Source organism: Pongo pygmaeus, chromosome 5, assembly GCF_028885625.2.
Source record: "Pongo pygmaeus isolate AG05252 chromosome 5, NHGRI_mPonPyg2-v2.0_pri, whole genome shotgun sequence".
In the NCBI taxonomy this organism is placed as follows: domain Eukaryota; kingdom Metazoa; phylum Chordata; class Mammalia; order Primates; family Hominidae; genus Pongo; species Pongo pygmaeus.
The window spans coordinates 129,375,952-129,392,935 of NC_072378.2; the positions used below are offsets into that span (position 1 = coordinate 129,375,952).

General features: G+C 35.4%; 1 protein-coding gene across 2 annotated transcripts in view; it reads left to right on the forward strand.

Moving 5' to 3' along the window:
* The window catches only part of LAMA2 (laminin subunit alpha 2), a 648,749-nt gene that overhangs the window by 221,183 nt on the left and 410,582 nt on the right, over positions 1–16,984 (forward strand). For both annotated transcript variants that reach the window (XM_054490395.2, XM_054490396.2), the window contains exon 4: positions 2,711–2,953. In XM_054490395.2, the coding sequence (XP_054346370.2) occupies positions 2,711–2,953 (243 nt within the window). The remainder of the gene's footprint in view (positions 1–2,710; positions 2,954–16,984) is intronic.

A 16,984-nucleotide genomic window follows, 5' to 3' on the forward strand; every position in this document is an offset into this window, starting at 1 on the left:
AGTTTCAGAAGGAATGGTACCAGTTCCTCCTTGTACCTCTGGTAGAATTCGGCTGTGAATCCATCTGGTCCTGGACTCTTTTTGGTTGGTAAGCTATTGATTATTGCCACAATTTCAGAGCCTGTTATTGGTCTATTCAGAGAGTCAACTTCTTCCTGGTTTAGTCTTGGGAGGTTGTATGTGTTGAGGAATTTATCCATTTCTTCTAGATTTTCTAGTTTATTTGCGTAGAGGTGTTTGTAGTATTCTCTGATGATAGTTTGTATTTCTGTGGGATCGGTGGTGATATCCCCTTTATCATTTTTTATTGCGTCTATTTGATAAATTTAGATGAATGTATAACTAGAATAACCAATACAGAGAAGTGCTTAAAGGAGCTGATGGAGCTGAAAGCCAAGGCTTGAGAACTACGTGAAGAATGCAGAAGCCTCAGGAGCCGATGTGATGAACTGGAAGAAAGGGTATCAGTGATGGAAGATGAAATGAATGAAATGAAGCGAGAAGGGAAGTTTAGAGAAAAAAGAATAAAAAGAAACGAACAAAGCCTCCAAGAAATATGGGCTATGTGAAAAGACCAAATCGATGTCTGATTGGTGTACCTGAAAGTGACAGGGAGAATGGAACCAAGTTGGAAAACACTCTGCAGGATATTATCCAGGAGAACTTCCCCAATCTAGCAAGGCAGGCCAACATTCAGATTCAGGAAATACAGAGAATGCCACAAAGATACTCCTCAAGAAGAGCAACTCCAAGACACATAATTATCAGATTCACCAAAGTTAAAATGAAGGAAAAAATGTTAAGGGCAGCCAGAGAGAAAGGTCGGGTTACCCTCAAAGGGAAGCCCATCAGACTAACAGCGAATCTCTTGGCAGAAACTCTACAAGCCAGAAGAGAGTGGGGGTCAATATTCAACGTTCTTAAAGAAAAGAATTTTCAACCCAGAATTTCATATCCAGCCAAACTAAGCTTCATAAGTGAAGGAGAAATAAAATACTTTACAGACAAGCAAATGCTGAGAGATTTTATCACCACCAGGCCTGCCCTAAAAGAGCTCCTGAAGGAAGCACTAAACATGGAAAGGAACAACCAGTACCAGCCGCTGCAAAATCATGCCAAAATGTAAAGACCATCGAGGCTAGGAAGAAACTGCATCAACTAATGAGCAAAATCACCAGCTAACATCATAATGACAGGATCAAATTCACACATAACAATATTAACTTTAAATGTAAATGGACTAAATGCTCCAATTTAAAGACACACTGGCAAATTGGATAAAGAGTCAAGACCCATCAGTGTGCTGTATTCAGAAAACCCATCTCATGTTCAGAGACACACATAGGCTCAAAATAAAAGGATGGAGGAAGATCTACCAAGCAAATGGAAAACAAAAAAAGGCAGGGGTTGCAATCCTAGTCTCTGATAAAACAGACATTAAACCAACAAAGATCAAAAGAGACAAAGAAGGCCATTACGTAATGGTAAAGGGATCAATTCAACAAGAAGAGCTAACTACCCTAAATATATATGCACCCAATACAGAAGCACCCAGATTCATAAAGCAAGTCCTGAGGGACCTACAAAGAGACTTAGACTCCCACATGCTCCTGAATGACTACTGGGTACATAACGAAATGAAGGCAGAAATAAAGACGTTCTTTGAAACCAATGAGAACAAAGACACAACATACCAGAATCTCTGGGACACATTCAAAGCAGTGTGTAGAGGGAACTTTATAGCACTAAATGCCCACAAGAGAAAGCAGGAAAGATCCAAAATTGACACCCTAACATCACAATTAATAGAACTAGAAAAGCAAGAGCAAACGCATTCAAAAGCAGCAGAAGGCAAGAAATAACTAAAATCAGAGCAGAACTGAAGGAAATAGAGACACAAAAAACCCTTCAAAAAATTAATGAATCCAGGAGCTGGTTTTTTGAAAGGATCAACAAAATTGATAGACCGCTAACAAGACTAGTAAAGAAGAAAAGAGAGAAGAATCAAACAATACCTCTTTATTTCGCCTCTTTTCTTGCATGTTTACCTTTTGTAAAGAGAAGGTACAAAAACCCTTCATTTAATGTGTTTCAGGTTCAATCTGTTGTCTTCATAACACTGGAATTTCTCCTCCATTATTTTCAATTTGGGGATGTAAAGGAATGGACACTTATTGAGGATTTACTGCCACAATGCTAGAACCACAATCTGAATATAGGAAGGTGTTTATGTTGTTTTTGCTGTACCATACTAACTCCCTCTAAATGGCACTTTTTTGAAGATTATGTGATATAAGTAAACATGTTTTCTACACTATCAAGCACTATTCACACTGGGAATTTCTAGCTTGTATTTTACAGTCTTTAACACAGTAAGGTGAGTAAATTGGTATGTACTATTAATAAATGTTTTAGATGGTAATAATTATAATGGAACTTTAAACATCAGGTGAAATGTTGCCAATGAGTTGTTACTAAAATCCAGTCTTAATCCATTTCTTTTAAAGTCATGGTTGTCAAACAAAACATCACTTCTTAGCAAAAAAAGTTATTAAATATGAGCCTGTAATAGTAAAATCATTTCAGAGAACATTATAAGATTATAGAACAAAATCTGAAATAAAATCTACTGTAGCATTTAGACTTATATTTGACATAAAATGATGAGAATATTTGGGAATTCAATGTTATTGTTGTTATTCTTCCCTAGGTGTTCCAGATCGCGTATGTGATTGTGAAGGCAGCTAACTCCCCCCGGCCTGGAAACTGGATTTTGGAACGCTCTCTTGATGATGTTGAATACAAGCCCTGGCAGTATCATGCTGTGACAGACACGGAGTGCCTAACCCTTTACAATATTTATCCCCGCACTGGGCCACCGTCATATGCCAAAGACGATGAGGTCATCTGCACTTCATTTTACTCCAAGATACACCCCTTAGAAAATGGAGAGGTAAGATGAGAAAACTCACCATTTAAGCACATTTGAGACGGCGAAATAGGCCTGTCAGAAAGACCTGAATGTATCAGTAATTAATGTCAGGGAGATTTTAAAATAGGATTTAGCAAAAGTACATTTAAATGAGTTATTAAATAAAAAAGGAAAACCCGAGATGATTAGAATTTTAACTACCTCCATGTGTCTCCCATCTCCAGTAAAGATCAGAGAAGAGGAAATAGGTTTAATCTGGAAAGTCAGTGATTAATTTTACATATAAAGAGACTTTCTCAACAATGAGGATTGCTAATGATTAGAGAAGGATTGGAGACCTTAAAGGTGGCCTTACATTTGAGTGTACTTCGGTCTGAAGATTGGAGACAAAAGAAATGAATTTGTGAAGAAATGTAATCCACATGAAAGACCCAAATGAAAAGTAATTTTTTCAATCTTTTGATGTTTTTCTGCTGTCACCACATAGGGCTACAGTGGGGTTTCTTCCCTGGGTCGGGCTTTGTGGAACAGTAATGTGCAGGAAGTCTTAGGTTCTCAGTGATGTGCAAGCTGGGTTATATGCTTAGTTCAAATATGTTCTACTTCTCCAGTGTCTTTCATCCTGTGATTAAGATTTTAGATTCGTTCATTGATTTTAAGCCACATATTCTAACCATGGCTTCAGTTGTTATTAGTTTATTAGTTGTGTGTGGGGGCAGGGGGGTTGGTTTTTATTTTATTTTTTTTCTGTTTTCTGGCTTAGTTGTGTGTTCTTGATCCAGTTACTTAAATTCTCTGCACCTCAATTTCATCGCCCATAAATCAGGAATAATAATAGTTCTTACCTCATATAACTGCCAAGAAGATTAAATGCATTATTGTATTTAAAGCATTAGAACAATGCTGAAATGCACACTAAGTACTCTGTAAGTGCTATATTTATTGTTTTATTGCCATTAAGGAAATAATAACCGTTACTACTATTATTTTTATTATTATCCTTAGTCTTCTCTCAAATACCCAAACTTTGACTTAGTGATTCTCTTGGATTATCCAATACTTCTTTAGTATATTTCCCTAACTTGTCTCCCTTTAGTATATGTGACCCACCTCCTTTCATCCTACCTAATTATGTACATCTCCATTGATACTAATGTCTGATATTCTCTCCCACATAGTCCACACTTCTGAAGCTAGTATCATCATTTATATTTACATTTTCAGAAAACCCATATTCACATTCTATCATGCCCACCTCAGCCAATCTAGGGTTATCTCTCAACACTTCTAGGAAAAATTAGGTGTTTGGCGTAAATCTGTCAGACCCTCATTAGACACTATTTTTATATTAATGTATACCAGTGCTTCACTGTATTTCAAATTCCATGTTCAAAAATGCCAGTTTTGGGGAAAAACATTCCAAATGGTACTCTCAGCAGAAATCTCAATCTGCCAAATGACAAGGACTCAAATGCAGTGAGTCAAACAGCTGTTCAACTTGCTTTGTGCCTAGAGGCATCCAATTCCTGGCCAGTTTGGCCTGAGGATATGGGAGTAGGGAGTGCAGAAAGAGTTTTGAGTTGAATTTTTATTATTCTTTATCCTAGATTCAGTTTACATAAGACTAATAATTCTCTAATAATTTAAGACTATTCTATACCTTTAAAAATGATTCAATTCAGAAATTTATTAAGCAATATAAAATACACTTAGGCAGGTACGTAACATGCATGTCACAAGCATATACCCTACCCATTCTCTCCCTTCATTAATAATGGTTCTCCATTCCTTAAACCAAGTCAGCCTGCCAATATGAAACAAAAGACGTGTTTGTTAGTTAATTAGTTAGTTTCTTTAATTGGCTGTATTGTTTTCACTCCTAAACGACACTTACTAAAAACTACGTATTGATGGTAACTATTAGGAGCAACTGACTGAACTATCTCTGTGACATGTTTCCTTACATCTATTTGTCACTCATAGGGAAGTGAATGAAATAAGGAACAGAAAGTAATTCAAAATATTTGCAATAGAATGATAAGATTGAAGAATAAGAATTAAATTCAGACCTCTCCTAGGCTATCTATTCATTTTATATAGCTTACTTTGTGGAATATGTTACTTTTTTGAATAGACAGGTGATATTCTCCAAGACTCTCAGCTCAATGATAATATAACTGAAATAATAATTGAGGTCTCTGATTCTCAGGTAAATATTTCATCCATAATCTGGTAAAGACTAGAAGTTGACTTTTAAAAGTTGACAATCGCTAAACTTAAAAATGGTTCAGAGGAGATACAGTATTGCTGGATCTAATGTAAGTAGAAAGAATCCTAATTCTGAGATATCATGGCATAGAAAAAGACACATGGGATTAGAAGACCTGGATTCTGGTACTGGTTCCAGTTATTTGTGGGACCTTGGTCAAGTGATTTAATCTCTCTGGGATGAAATTTCTTTAATAGATGAATTAGTTCAATGCCCAAATTGTTTGAAGGCAGCATGATATTTTCTAAAATAATATAGCTTTGGCTATCATACAACATTTGAGGATATTCTAAAAGTTTTGGATACTTTTATCTAACATTATCCAGACAAAGTAGCTGTGGAATAAATCTCACTCATCAGCTTTAGTTTTAAAATTATGTACTTTCACATAATCCCTGGAATTCAATTATTAATTGTTTATGTTCAAAACTTTACAGAGAAGTGACAGTCAAATAAGAGAAACAAACATATAAACCAGTAAATAAAACATGATTGCGTAAGTATTATAGCAGTAGTGTGTACAGAGAGTGATAAATCTCCCCCTGCTTGAGTGGAAGGAGGCACATTGAGAAGATAACTTCTCAGAATATGGGAAAACCAGCGACAACTCTTATCTCAAAAGTCTCAAAGCCAAGATGCAAATTCATCTCCAATAATGCCTATGTGTTAAATTTGGTACATACAGAATTTACCTCCATTGTTGAGGGATATTGTTATCAGATGTAGAATTCTAGGTTTGCAGTTATTTTCTTTTGGCACATTTTATTATTTTCTGATTTCCATTGCTTATGTAGAGAATGCAGCTATCTGATTACTATCTTTTGGAGTGACTTTTCTCTGATTTATTTAAATATTTTTTTCTTTATCTTTGTTCTTCAGTAGTTTTACTATGATGCTTCAGATCTTCACTGCCCACTACAATAGCCACTAGCCATATGTGGTAATTCAAATCTAGATTTCAGTTAATCAAAATTAAATTAAAATTCCATTTCCCCATTGCACTAGCCACATTTCAAGTACTCAGTAGCCACATGGGACTAGCAGCCACCACACTGGATTGGGCAGAAAGCAACATTGCCATTATTGCACAAAGTTCTGTTGGGCAGTGCTGCTTTAGATTGTACCTTTTTATTTTCTACATATCTGCAGAGTGATGTCTTTCATCAGTTCAGAAAACTGTTCAGTCATTACCTCTCTAAATATTGCTTCTTCCGCATTCCCTCTGCTCTATGATTCTAATTAAAAATGACTTGGAACTTTTTACTGTATACACGATGTATTTTAAACTCTCTTCTTTAGTTTTCATCCTTTTGTCTTTTCTGTATCTTCATTCTAGGTATTTTCTTCTGGATTACTTCTAGTTCACTAATTCTCTTCTCAGCTATGTAAATATTGCTATTAAAGTTATTCATAGGATTCTTAATTTCATATATTTTTCAGTTTCAAAATTTCTCTGGTTCATTTTCTTTTTTTCTTTCTGTCTTTTTTTTTTTTTTTTGAGACAGAGTCTCACTCTGTCACCCAGGCTGGAGTGCAGTGGCGCCATCTCGGCTCACTGCAACCTCCGCCTCCCGGGTTCAAGCAATTCTCCTGCCTCAGCCTCCTGAGTAGCTGGGATTACAGGCACGTGCCACCATGTCCACTTGATTTTTGTGTTTTCAGTACAGACAGGGTTTCACCATGTTGGTCAGGATGGTCTCGATCTCTTGACCTCGTGATCCGCCTGCCTTGGCCTCCCAAAGTGCTAGGATTACAGGCATAAGCCACCGTGCCCAGCCTGGTTCATTTTCAAATAGAAGTTGTTTCTCATTTTACATTGAAATTTTATATTTATAGTAAAATTTTAATTTAATAATATGATTTATTCTAAAATTTTCAATATTCTATTTTTAATCTCTTTGACCATAAAGTAAAAATTATTTTTAAAAGTTTTTGTCTGATAATTCTAATATATGGCCTTTTTGGATATATTTTATTTTCTGTTTCATCTGCTGATTCTTTTTATGCTGTCTTACATTCTTATGTGCCTGATTATCTTTGTATAACAGAAGTTGTATTTGAAAGAGAATGTGTAGAAATAATTTGAGAGCTAGTATATTGTCTTCATCCTGTGTGAGTTTTCTGATGCTACTGCCAGGCAATGGAAATCTGGATCATCTTAATTCAATTTTAGGGATTCAAATTTCTGGGACATTCAGATGATTCAAAGCGTTGCTATAACCCAATGACAGCTGCTTTAATTCCAGTATACGCTCATTCCCATGCTGCTTGTCTTTGGAGTCCAAGCCAGCGTGTGTGGGAATTACCAAAGTCCCACCCATGCAGTCCTGGAATCCAACTTTTGTCCTCCTAATACAGCAGGGCTGTCAAAAGTGCTGCTCAGTCTCTCAGCCATGTCTCTGGACAGGAAAATGCTCACAGGACAAAAGCTGTCACAACGTACCAATCACCTGTCTAGACATCTCTTTTGTCCTTGATGTTGAGAAGGTTATCTTCACTCTCTTGATAGCCCTCACATGGCTTTAAACATGTTTTTGTATATTTATCCAGTTTGTCTAGTTGTTATCATTGAGAGTGTTGACTCTTACTGTATAATCTACCATAAATAGAAGCGAAGTTGCACATGCATTTAATTTTTTTTATTTTGGAATTATGTTAAGTTTACACACATGTATGAAGATTATAGAGAATCCTCACATTCCCTCATCCAGCTATCCCTAGGAATAATATCTTAAATAATGACAATACACATGTTAAAACTAAGAAGTTAGTGTTGATACATTATTGTTAACTAAACCACAGACCTTATTCAGGTTTCATTCATTTTACCAATTTCATTTTTTCTCTTCTGGGATCCAATTCAGGTACTATTTTGCCTTTAGTCATTGATCTACGACAGTTTTAAGAGATATTTAGAGATATTTTATGGACTATTATTCAATTTGGGTTTGCCTGATGTTTTTTCATGGTTAAACTGGGCGTCTGGATTTTGGGAACCAATACTACAGTGGAAACAGTTTCTCATTGCATCAATCATTTTTTATTAATATATGCATATATTTTTTTCTTTTTTGTTGGTCTATGGGGCTTGTGCTTCTATTAATAGGTAGATTTTTAAAATGTTTTTATTTTTAATTTTTATGGTTACATAGGAGGTATATATATTTTAGATAGATTTTTAATGTGGACAACAGTATCTAAATATTTACTGTGATTTGTAATGTATATTTTTGACTAAGCATTGAATGGTCATTTTCTTTCAGACCTTCAAAATATTCCTTAAATATGTCAGAAATCAGAAAAACAAGTCCTTCCCTCCCTTCCTCCCTTCCTCCCTTCCTCCCTTCCTCCCTTCCTCCCTTCCTTCCTTCCTTCCTTCCTTTTTTTTCTTTCTTCTTTACAAACAGGTTCTCATTGTGTTGATCAGGCTAGAGTTCAGTGGCATGATTATAGCTCACTGCAGCCTCAAACTCCTAGGCTCAAGAAATCTTCCTACCTAAAAAAATCAACCTCCAGCTAACTTTTTAAAATTTTTTGTAGAGACAGGGTCTTGCTATGTTGCCCAGGCTGTTCTCAAACTCCTGGCCTCAAGTGATCTTTCCACCTTAGTCTTCTAAAGTTACAATCTTCTGAGATTACAGACATGAGCCACCATGCCTGGCCCAGAGGGATTTTTAAGGCCCACCCATGTAACAAGGCATTATGAAATAAATATGTCTCAATTGTTACACACTAGTTAGACAACAATGTTCATGTTTTAGGCTTAGAACATTAATAGGAAATAGTTTTCTTGAGACTAATGCCAAATCTACTGAGTCTAAAGTTTATTATATTTCCACTTGTCTAGAGAATTTTTGAGACATGTGCCAAAATCTTTAGAACATTAGAGCTGAAAGATACCTTAGGTAAATTTCTCATCAATCTATTAAAGGATATTCAAGCCCTCCATTTCAGCCTCTGTATCCAAACTTCAATACTGCCCTATGTCCGTATCATCACTGGAGAGGTCTAGCCTTTCCTTATAGCCTCTTTAATCTTAATTGCATCATCTCTGATGTTTTATTTGGCTTTTTTTGTTACTCCAGCTACTCCCACCTGTTTCCCTTCATGGTTTGGTTTGGCCCCTTCTCTGCCCTCCACTCCACATTGATTTCAAGAGATCAACAAATGTTAATCATGTGGATTTGCCAGTGCCCTAGAGAACTAGGTTCAACTACTACCAAGAAAGAGCTTAACCCTGAAGCCAAGCATCCTAGGCCTGCACCCAAAGGGAGAAGAGAAGCTCATTCTGAGCTATGAGATAATCATAAGGTATCACGTCTCAGGGCCTGGCAAAGGAGAGATAATGGAGGATATAAGCGAGATAATAATATGACTGGGTATGTCGTTATCCAGGCTGCAAATAGAAGGAGGCTCTGAGCAAAAGCCTTAAAACAGTTTTATTTTAGAAGGGCAATTTTCTATCATCAATGCCAAGAGAAGGCTCAGCAGGGACCCTACTTTGTCCTGCTTTGAGCAAACGATACTGAGCTCCCTAATAGGAGTTGCAGGGTATGAAGCAACAGACTGCAGAGGCCTCCATTATTTTGGGGCCAACCACAGAGTAGAGCTCTTGTGGGAACAGCTACATAACATGCATGTCCAGCAGTGCCCCAGGGAACTAAGCCATCGAGAGCTACTATCACAGCCCAAGTGCTGCCTCTGCAGAAAGCAGTAGCCCAGATGCTACTGAGAACTGCTTACAAGAACTGCCACTTGGAAGCACCCTGAGAACTTGGCTTTACTTGGAAATCACCTAGGAGCATTTGAAAAATAGCTACTCCTGAGACCAGAACTTTTAATTCATTAGATTTGTCAGAGGCTCAGGAAGCCCTATGTATATTTTAAACAAGTACTCTTGGTGATTCTTATGTCTGTATTCCTGGCTTAATGTTCAGCTATTTCCAGCCTTTTAAACCTTGTAGGAGAACAGGGCACCAGTTATTTAGGGAAAGAATATTGGTCATTCTAACTACTTCCAACTGAAGAAAGAGACTAACTTTTTCTGTCAACAAATGTGATAGGTTTTGTTGGACTGAGTCTCTTGGCAGGTTTGAGTTGAGCAAATAAACTTCGAACTAAAACTAGGTTATTGATGGTCAAAGGTGTAGCTGAGAGAAGAATCATAGTAATAATATTGAGGAGAACGAACTCTCTAGATGGCACTGCTTTAGAGATCCTAGAATTAAAATTATAATATTTTTCTGTTGTATGAGACTGTTCCCTTTCTTTGACTCACATTATTGCTTTTAATTTATTTGGATTGTCACTAGACTGCTAACTAAATATTCATGGTTACCATAGTGATTTTGCTTCCATTTCCTCATACAGAGGCCTTTAAGTTATTTACATATGATTTCATTTCCTTCTTACCACCACCTTCTCACTCTCCTGGACTGCAGCTCAATGGAACTTAGATTCACTTTGATTCTGCTTTGAAACATGGCAGGCTTGTATAAAAATCCCTGGAGAAACCATCATTAAATCTTGAAGACACTTTTTTTTTTTTGTAAACTGTATGTAGAGCTTTGATATTATTTTGATTTCCTATGTGACAGAATTTTATATATACAGACAGAATATTTTTCTTCCTCTTTTCATCATCTGACATTATGGTGATCCTTAGAATTGCAAATACAGGAGAAGGAAGACACAAACCCAAGACTGTATTAAAAATGTTTCAGAAATTCTCCTTTGATATAACATTGTTAAGGTTATAACATGATTTCGCATGTGAGTTTGTATGGAAATGAGGGAATGGAAATGAAGACCTAGCCTTTCTCAATTACCTTTGCAATTGTTCCTTTAGGGAGAAACAGCAGAGTATTACTAATTTGTATTGGTTTTCAATAGAAATTTAGGTAAATAATTATCTGGGGTTTCAGCTTCCTTTCTCTAAAAATAATTCTTTTTAGACCAATGTGGGGCCAGTCAGTACCTGGTGCAACAATATTAAAGTACCTCCTTACAATGAGGTTTATACGGAGTCCTCTAAAAAATGAAATGTTTCAACTCTGGTTGGAATACACAGAACAGCTGAAATATTTTGGAATGACACACACATAAAATACATAATTTATTTAAGGTAATTTATTGTTATATTTTAAAAATACATCTTTTTAATAAAATAAAGATAAAATTAAGGGGATTATATTCCTCCTTTTTCTCTGTTGATCAGTTACTGGACTCCCTTACTCCTCCAAAAAAAAATATGTATTATGCCCAGAAAATATCCACAAATCCCTGTTAAATTAATGCAGTATTGTTGAAAAACAAAGATGGCCCGAGAAACTGAATGAGAATGGAATCCTGAGGAGAAAACACCAATATTTAAGAGACGTGGTTCTCTCAGTGTTGTGGAACAGGATCCACTGAGATGGAACAGAAGGGTAAGCTTCTGTTAAGCTAGGTAAGGAAGCTTAGGGTTGTGAAAGAAGGTACAAAGACACTGCACACTGACTTTTGGGGAATTACCTGGATTTGGCTTTCAGGTAGCTCTGCCAAGGATTAACAATAGGGTTCAGAAAGAAGAGTAAACCATCTAATATGTGCCCCAGCCAGTTTACATGGTTATAATAAAGATCAATTTAGATTTTTATGGCAACACTCTCTTTAACCTCTACGATATGATAGTATTTCCAGCCTTTTTATTCTCAAGGTTCAGTAGCTAACATTGGCTTAAGCCCACTCCTAACTATGAAATGACTGAGGTGGCTCAGCCTGGAATGCGAGTGGGGAGCATGAGGGGGACACAGCCATACCACATGAGGCCATGGCTAGGGAAGGCAGAGGCTACTGAACAAGACTGAAGGAATAAGCAAAGCAAAAAACCACAAGCTTGCTGAAGTTGGAGGACCAGAAGGAATAGGTGAGGGTCTCAATGCTAATGTAGGGTTAATCCAGGGCCAAGCAGACAAAAATAATAATAAAACCACAACAATAATAATAACAATAACAAATGATGGCCAGCATTTGTTGCACATTTATTTTATGGAGGGTGTTAATCTAAGAAATTTCCCATGTATAAATTCATATATACTAATACTTGTCCCATTTTACAGTTGAGAAACAGGTATTACAGAGAGGTCCAATAACCTTCCCAGGGTTCCACAGGTACTAATTTTTGGAGCTGTGATTTGAATTCAGTGTATTCTCAGAGCACCAGAAAGGTACAAAGCTAAAAGTTTTCTTCCGTGTCTGGGGTTTCCTGGAAAATCTGCTCTGCCCTATAAGCTCAGGAGTCCCCCCCTCCTAGCAGGTCCTGCTGAAGCTCTATGTGAGATTGCACGGGCCTGAGTTTGAGCTGCTGCTTATTTTTTATTTTGGGGTTTTAGTATTTTCATGTTTTAGGTTAAAAAAATTCTTTACCTTTTAGCTTTGATGAATTACTTCATTTTTATATCTAATAGGTTTTTTTAACCTTCACTTTAATTGATTTCTTAACCTCTTTATCTTGCTCATTTTTTAATCTTTTTAATGATTTTAAAATGCTGATCTTAATAATTTTATCTTGGCATATTTATATTTATCAGTTTTTCTGCTTCAAGCTTTATTCTGGCAAATGATGTATATTTATATTTCTTTTGTGTTGTTTTTTAAATATTTTTTATTTTTGTTTCTGGAATTTAATGTATTTCAATTGTGCTATATACTTGTCAGAATTTTGTTTGCTTTAATAATTTTTAAAGTGACTTTTTGCATTACTTTTGATCATTTTACTCTTAGCCTATTTTGAGCTTTTGATGTCTAAATATAACTTTGTCTAGTGTTTTAGTGTCTTTATTCATTGCTTCTACATGGCAATAGGAGATATGACCATAATAACCTCAGTGAAAGTAACCCACATTTAGAGAGGGCTTGTATTCCTTAATCCCGCCCCCCTACACACCTCCCCCATTCGACCCATCTGTAGCCTCCCTTTCAGCTGTTCTTAAAAGACCTTCCCTTTTAAGGGAACTTACATTTTCCCTTCAATACTAAATCCCAAAAGCTAATAGCAATACAGAAGATCCACTGACCAACATTTCTTCCCAAGACAATAATAGTAACTTATATGCATAACTGTTAAAGCAATTTTAAGATTTTGTTTTGTTTTTTTGCTATCCAGGTTCCTAAGACATGTTATTCCTCTAAAAGTTTACTATATGAAATGATTGACTAATGGTTGAACAAATACTATAAACATATAAGGAAGGTGATATGGGTTTTACTCACAGAAGATTCCTCAAAACGCATACCTGATTTGGTTTTAATAAGGATCACATTACAGGAGATCCAATAGAAGCTACTTAAAAAGGGCTTTAGAAAATGTTTTTAAACATTAATTTGCATCCACTATAGCATTACTATTTGAATTTAACTTCCTTCCAATATACCTGTAGAATGAGCTATTGAGTTTAACTTCTTTTCAGGCATGGTTATGGAGCCTGCTAGTGTGTGGGTGTCCCAGGGGCCACACCATATTAAATAGGCTAGTGATAAAATGGATAGGGCAAGATTTCTCATCAGGAACATTTTAAACACAGAATCTGTTGATTCTATGTTGGGGGCAGAGGCTGGGAGAAATAGGGAGATATTAGTCAATGCATTACTTTTATAAGTGGGCAACAGAACCCATGTTGTGTGGTGAAAGTACTGCAGAACTTCTCAAGCATTGTACACGTTTCAGTTTTTGACTACGACTTTAATGCTCCACAAGGAAGGCCTCTAATAATCTTTTTCTTGTCCATTGCTATAAAAGAGAACAAAATGCTGTGTTAGACATAGTTGAGACCCATTATAATAATGTCACTACATTTTGAAATAAAATTCTGAAATGCCTTAATACATAAATCCTTTTATGAAGTCTTTAAAATTGGCTGCTAAAACCAATAAAATTATATTTTTGGAACATAGTTAACCACTTTGTGCGCATAAGTGAGGTTGTAGAAACTAGGGTTTTAAATGACTTAAAAGAGATATATTTCTAAAAACTGTATGTAATTATATCAATATTATCTTGACAGAGATGTAGTAATTCTCCATCTTATAGTAAAATTTATGAAAACATTAAGTAAACCAACAGGTAAATACATTTTTGGTCAAACAAAACTTTAAAATTACATTTTTCTTTTATTTGGCTCAAACTTATTCTTTCTGTTGTTATTTTTATTATTAATTGACTACTCATGTAAAATTCTATCTGAATTGAATTGACATCATCGATCCCATTGTCAGAAAAGACAGCCCTCTATCCCATTAAATTTATTAAACTGCTAATCTTCTGGACTTTTCTTCAAAGCTTGTCAGTTTTGATCCAAATAAACTTCAGATTTCATTGTGTAGACCTGTTACTTCTTCTGTGAAAGACAGTATGGTTTCATAGAAGCCACTCTTGGCCATTGTTAGTATTGTACAGATAGGCACACAAGCATTTAAATATGCTAGCACCTTACTGCAAAAAAAAAAAGTTCTACTTATATTCATTGCAATTTATTATAGAAAATGTTTTCTGAACTGAAAATTATAAACTGTTGTCAATATTTCAGGTCCCAATTCTGAAGTGTATTGAGATTACCAAACTGTGAAGCAGGAAAAATATTTATTCTCTACATAAAGAAAGAAAAGAACTATTAAATGAACTTGATATTATAAGAAGTACTTCAGGTTGTCAAAACTCATATTATGACATCTATAATCAGGCCTAAAATCACAAGCAAACATTCCATGATGGAATGGCAGATCATGCTAGATTTGCTGGTTATTATCAGTTTTATTTTATGTTACCTAAGTAGAGTTTAAGCCTTTCAGTTAAAATATGACTCCCAAGCAAAAGGAAGAGGATTAATGGATTAACTATTGTTTGTGTTATCAATAATATTGGCAATAACCATTTGTCTATGGTGCTGTGTCAGTTACAAGGCACTCTGCCATGCATTCTTCCATCTGATCCTCATCTGATCCTCCACCACCTTGGAGATGCTTGAAGCCAAAATTGTTATTATTCTCATTTTACAGATGGAGGTGAAGGAACTGATTTGAGGTCACATTGTGGTAAATGTTCAACACTAATCTCTGGTCCAGGTCCAGTCCAGATCTTCTGATGTCAAACCTTATAATCATTCTACTTCATAAATGGAACACTTAGGTCCAATCAGTCGTTTTCTAAATGTGTATTTACCGTTGGTCACAAGAGTTTGTGTGACACTGTGTGGATAATTAAATGCCATCCACCGCCTGTACTCGGAAAAACCCAAGAGTGTGTCAGTTACTCAGTCTTACACAGGAAAGATAATGTACTATTATCATTATGGCAAAAGTATACTTGAAAATACAACAAAGGATATTGAAGCTATTAAAATAAGCTTCTGATCCTTAGGGAAACTATTTCAACACTAGAGCTATCATCAAAAGTCCTTGAGACAAGTAACCCAGGAGTGGAATGGTTATGATTACACTTTATAAGCAAACTTAAAAAGATATCAGGATCTGCTTTACTAGGCCCCCTGCTATGAAGTGAAAACTGGAGAAAAATCTACAGCAAAGCATTCTAGCCTGAGGATGTGTACTATTTTGCACCATAGCAGACTGACTACAGCCAAATATTTTCATTGGAAAAATGTAAATGAAAAATGTTGCTCAATTCTGCTACCTGGGTGGTACATAACACATATAATTTAAATTCTAATCATGGATAACAAAAATCCTATGATACTTATTTTGCAAAGGAAAATGGCAGTCCTGGCAAGATTATAAGTTAGAAAATTATATTTCCTCTGTGTAAATTTGTTCTTTAGCTTCATTCAGTAATTAGAATTATTTATTTCCTTATTCAAATTGTAAGTGCCTTCTAAACCCGAGCCTACTACTATTATGTTGAGCCATGGGAAATTGCCAATATTTGACTATTTTAGTCAATTAAAATGCAGTTTCATATGGTTTAAAGTAATATCTGCCAAAGCATGAATAGAAATACTTGCAGGAATACTGTCCTAAGTATAACCTCAGATGTACACAGTATTTTAGCAAAAGCATCAATGGGAAATCAGGCAAGTCCTTTCACTGAAACAATTTATAAGTATAATAATTTATTTTGTTAAGGCCTTTTCTTTACCAAATTAGTAATATGGTGAATATTAAACTAAACCTGAGTCATACTACATTTGTTTTTAAATTTTGTAGGGAAGGGGCGAATAGCAAATCATATTTTATACTAATAATCAGACATTATATCAGTTGTTATAAAGAACTACATGAAAGTTGGTGGTATACAGGTTACCAGCAGTAAGTATGGGAACTGTGTTGTTTTGGCTCACAGAATATAAAGCATGTATGTATATACCTGTGTTTCCACATAGACACACTCTGTTACCCTTATATGTATTGTATAATCACATGTGTAGATGTTCATTGTATCTGGAGTGACAGTTGACACCTTTTAGGGGCATTTTACATATTTTAAAACCTGACATCCACTTACAGCAATTATCTACTACTCTCTTCAGGATAAACTACCTTTATTGCAAGACTGTTGGTAAAAATTCTTAGATTATGTCAAGGAAAAAAAATCCTCTATTGCTTTTTAAAGAAAAAATTATCAGAACGATTTAATTTTGAGTTATTTTTTTATCTCCACTTTAGTTTGTTATTCAGTGGATTAAAGACATTTTTCTCTTCCATTATTTCAATTTGTTACTTTGCATCCATTTATTTTATAGAAAGATAAACTGTGTTGAGTTAGCTGTGGAAGACGAGTTCACACATTA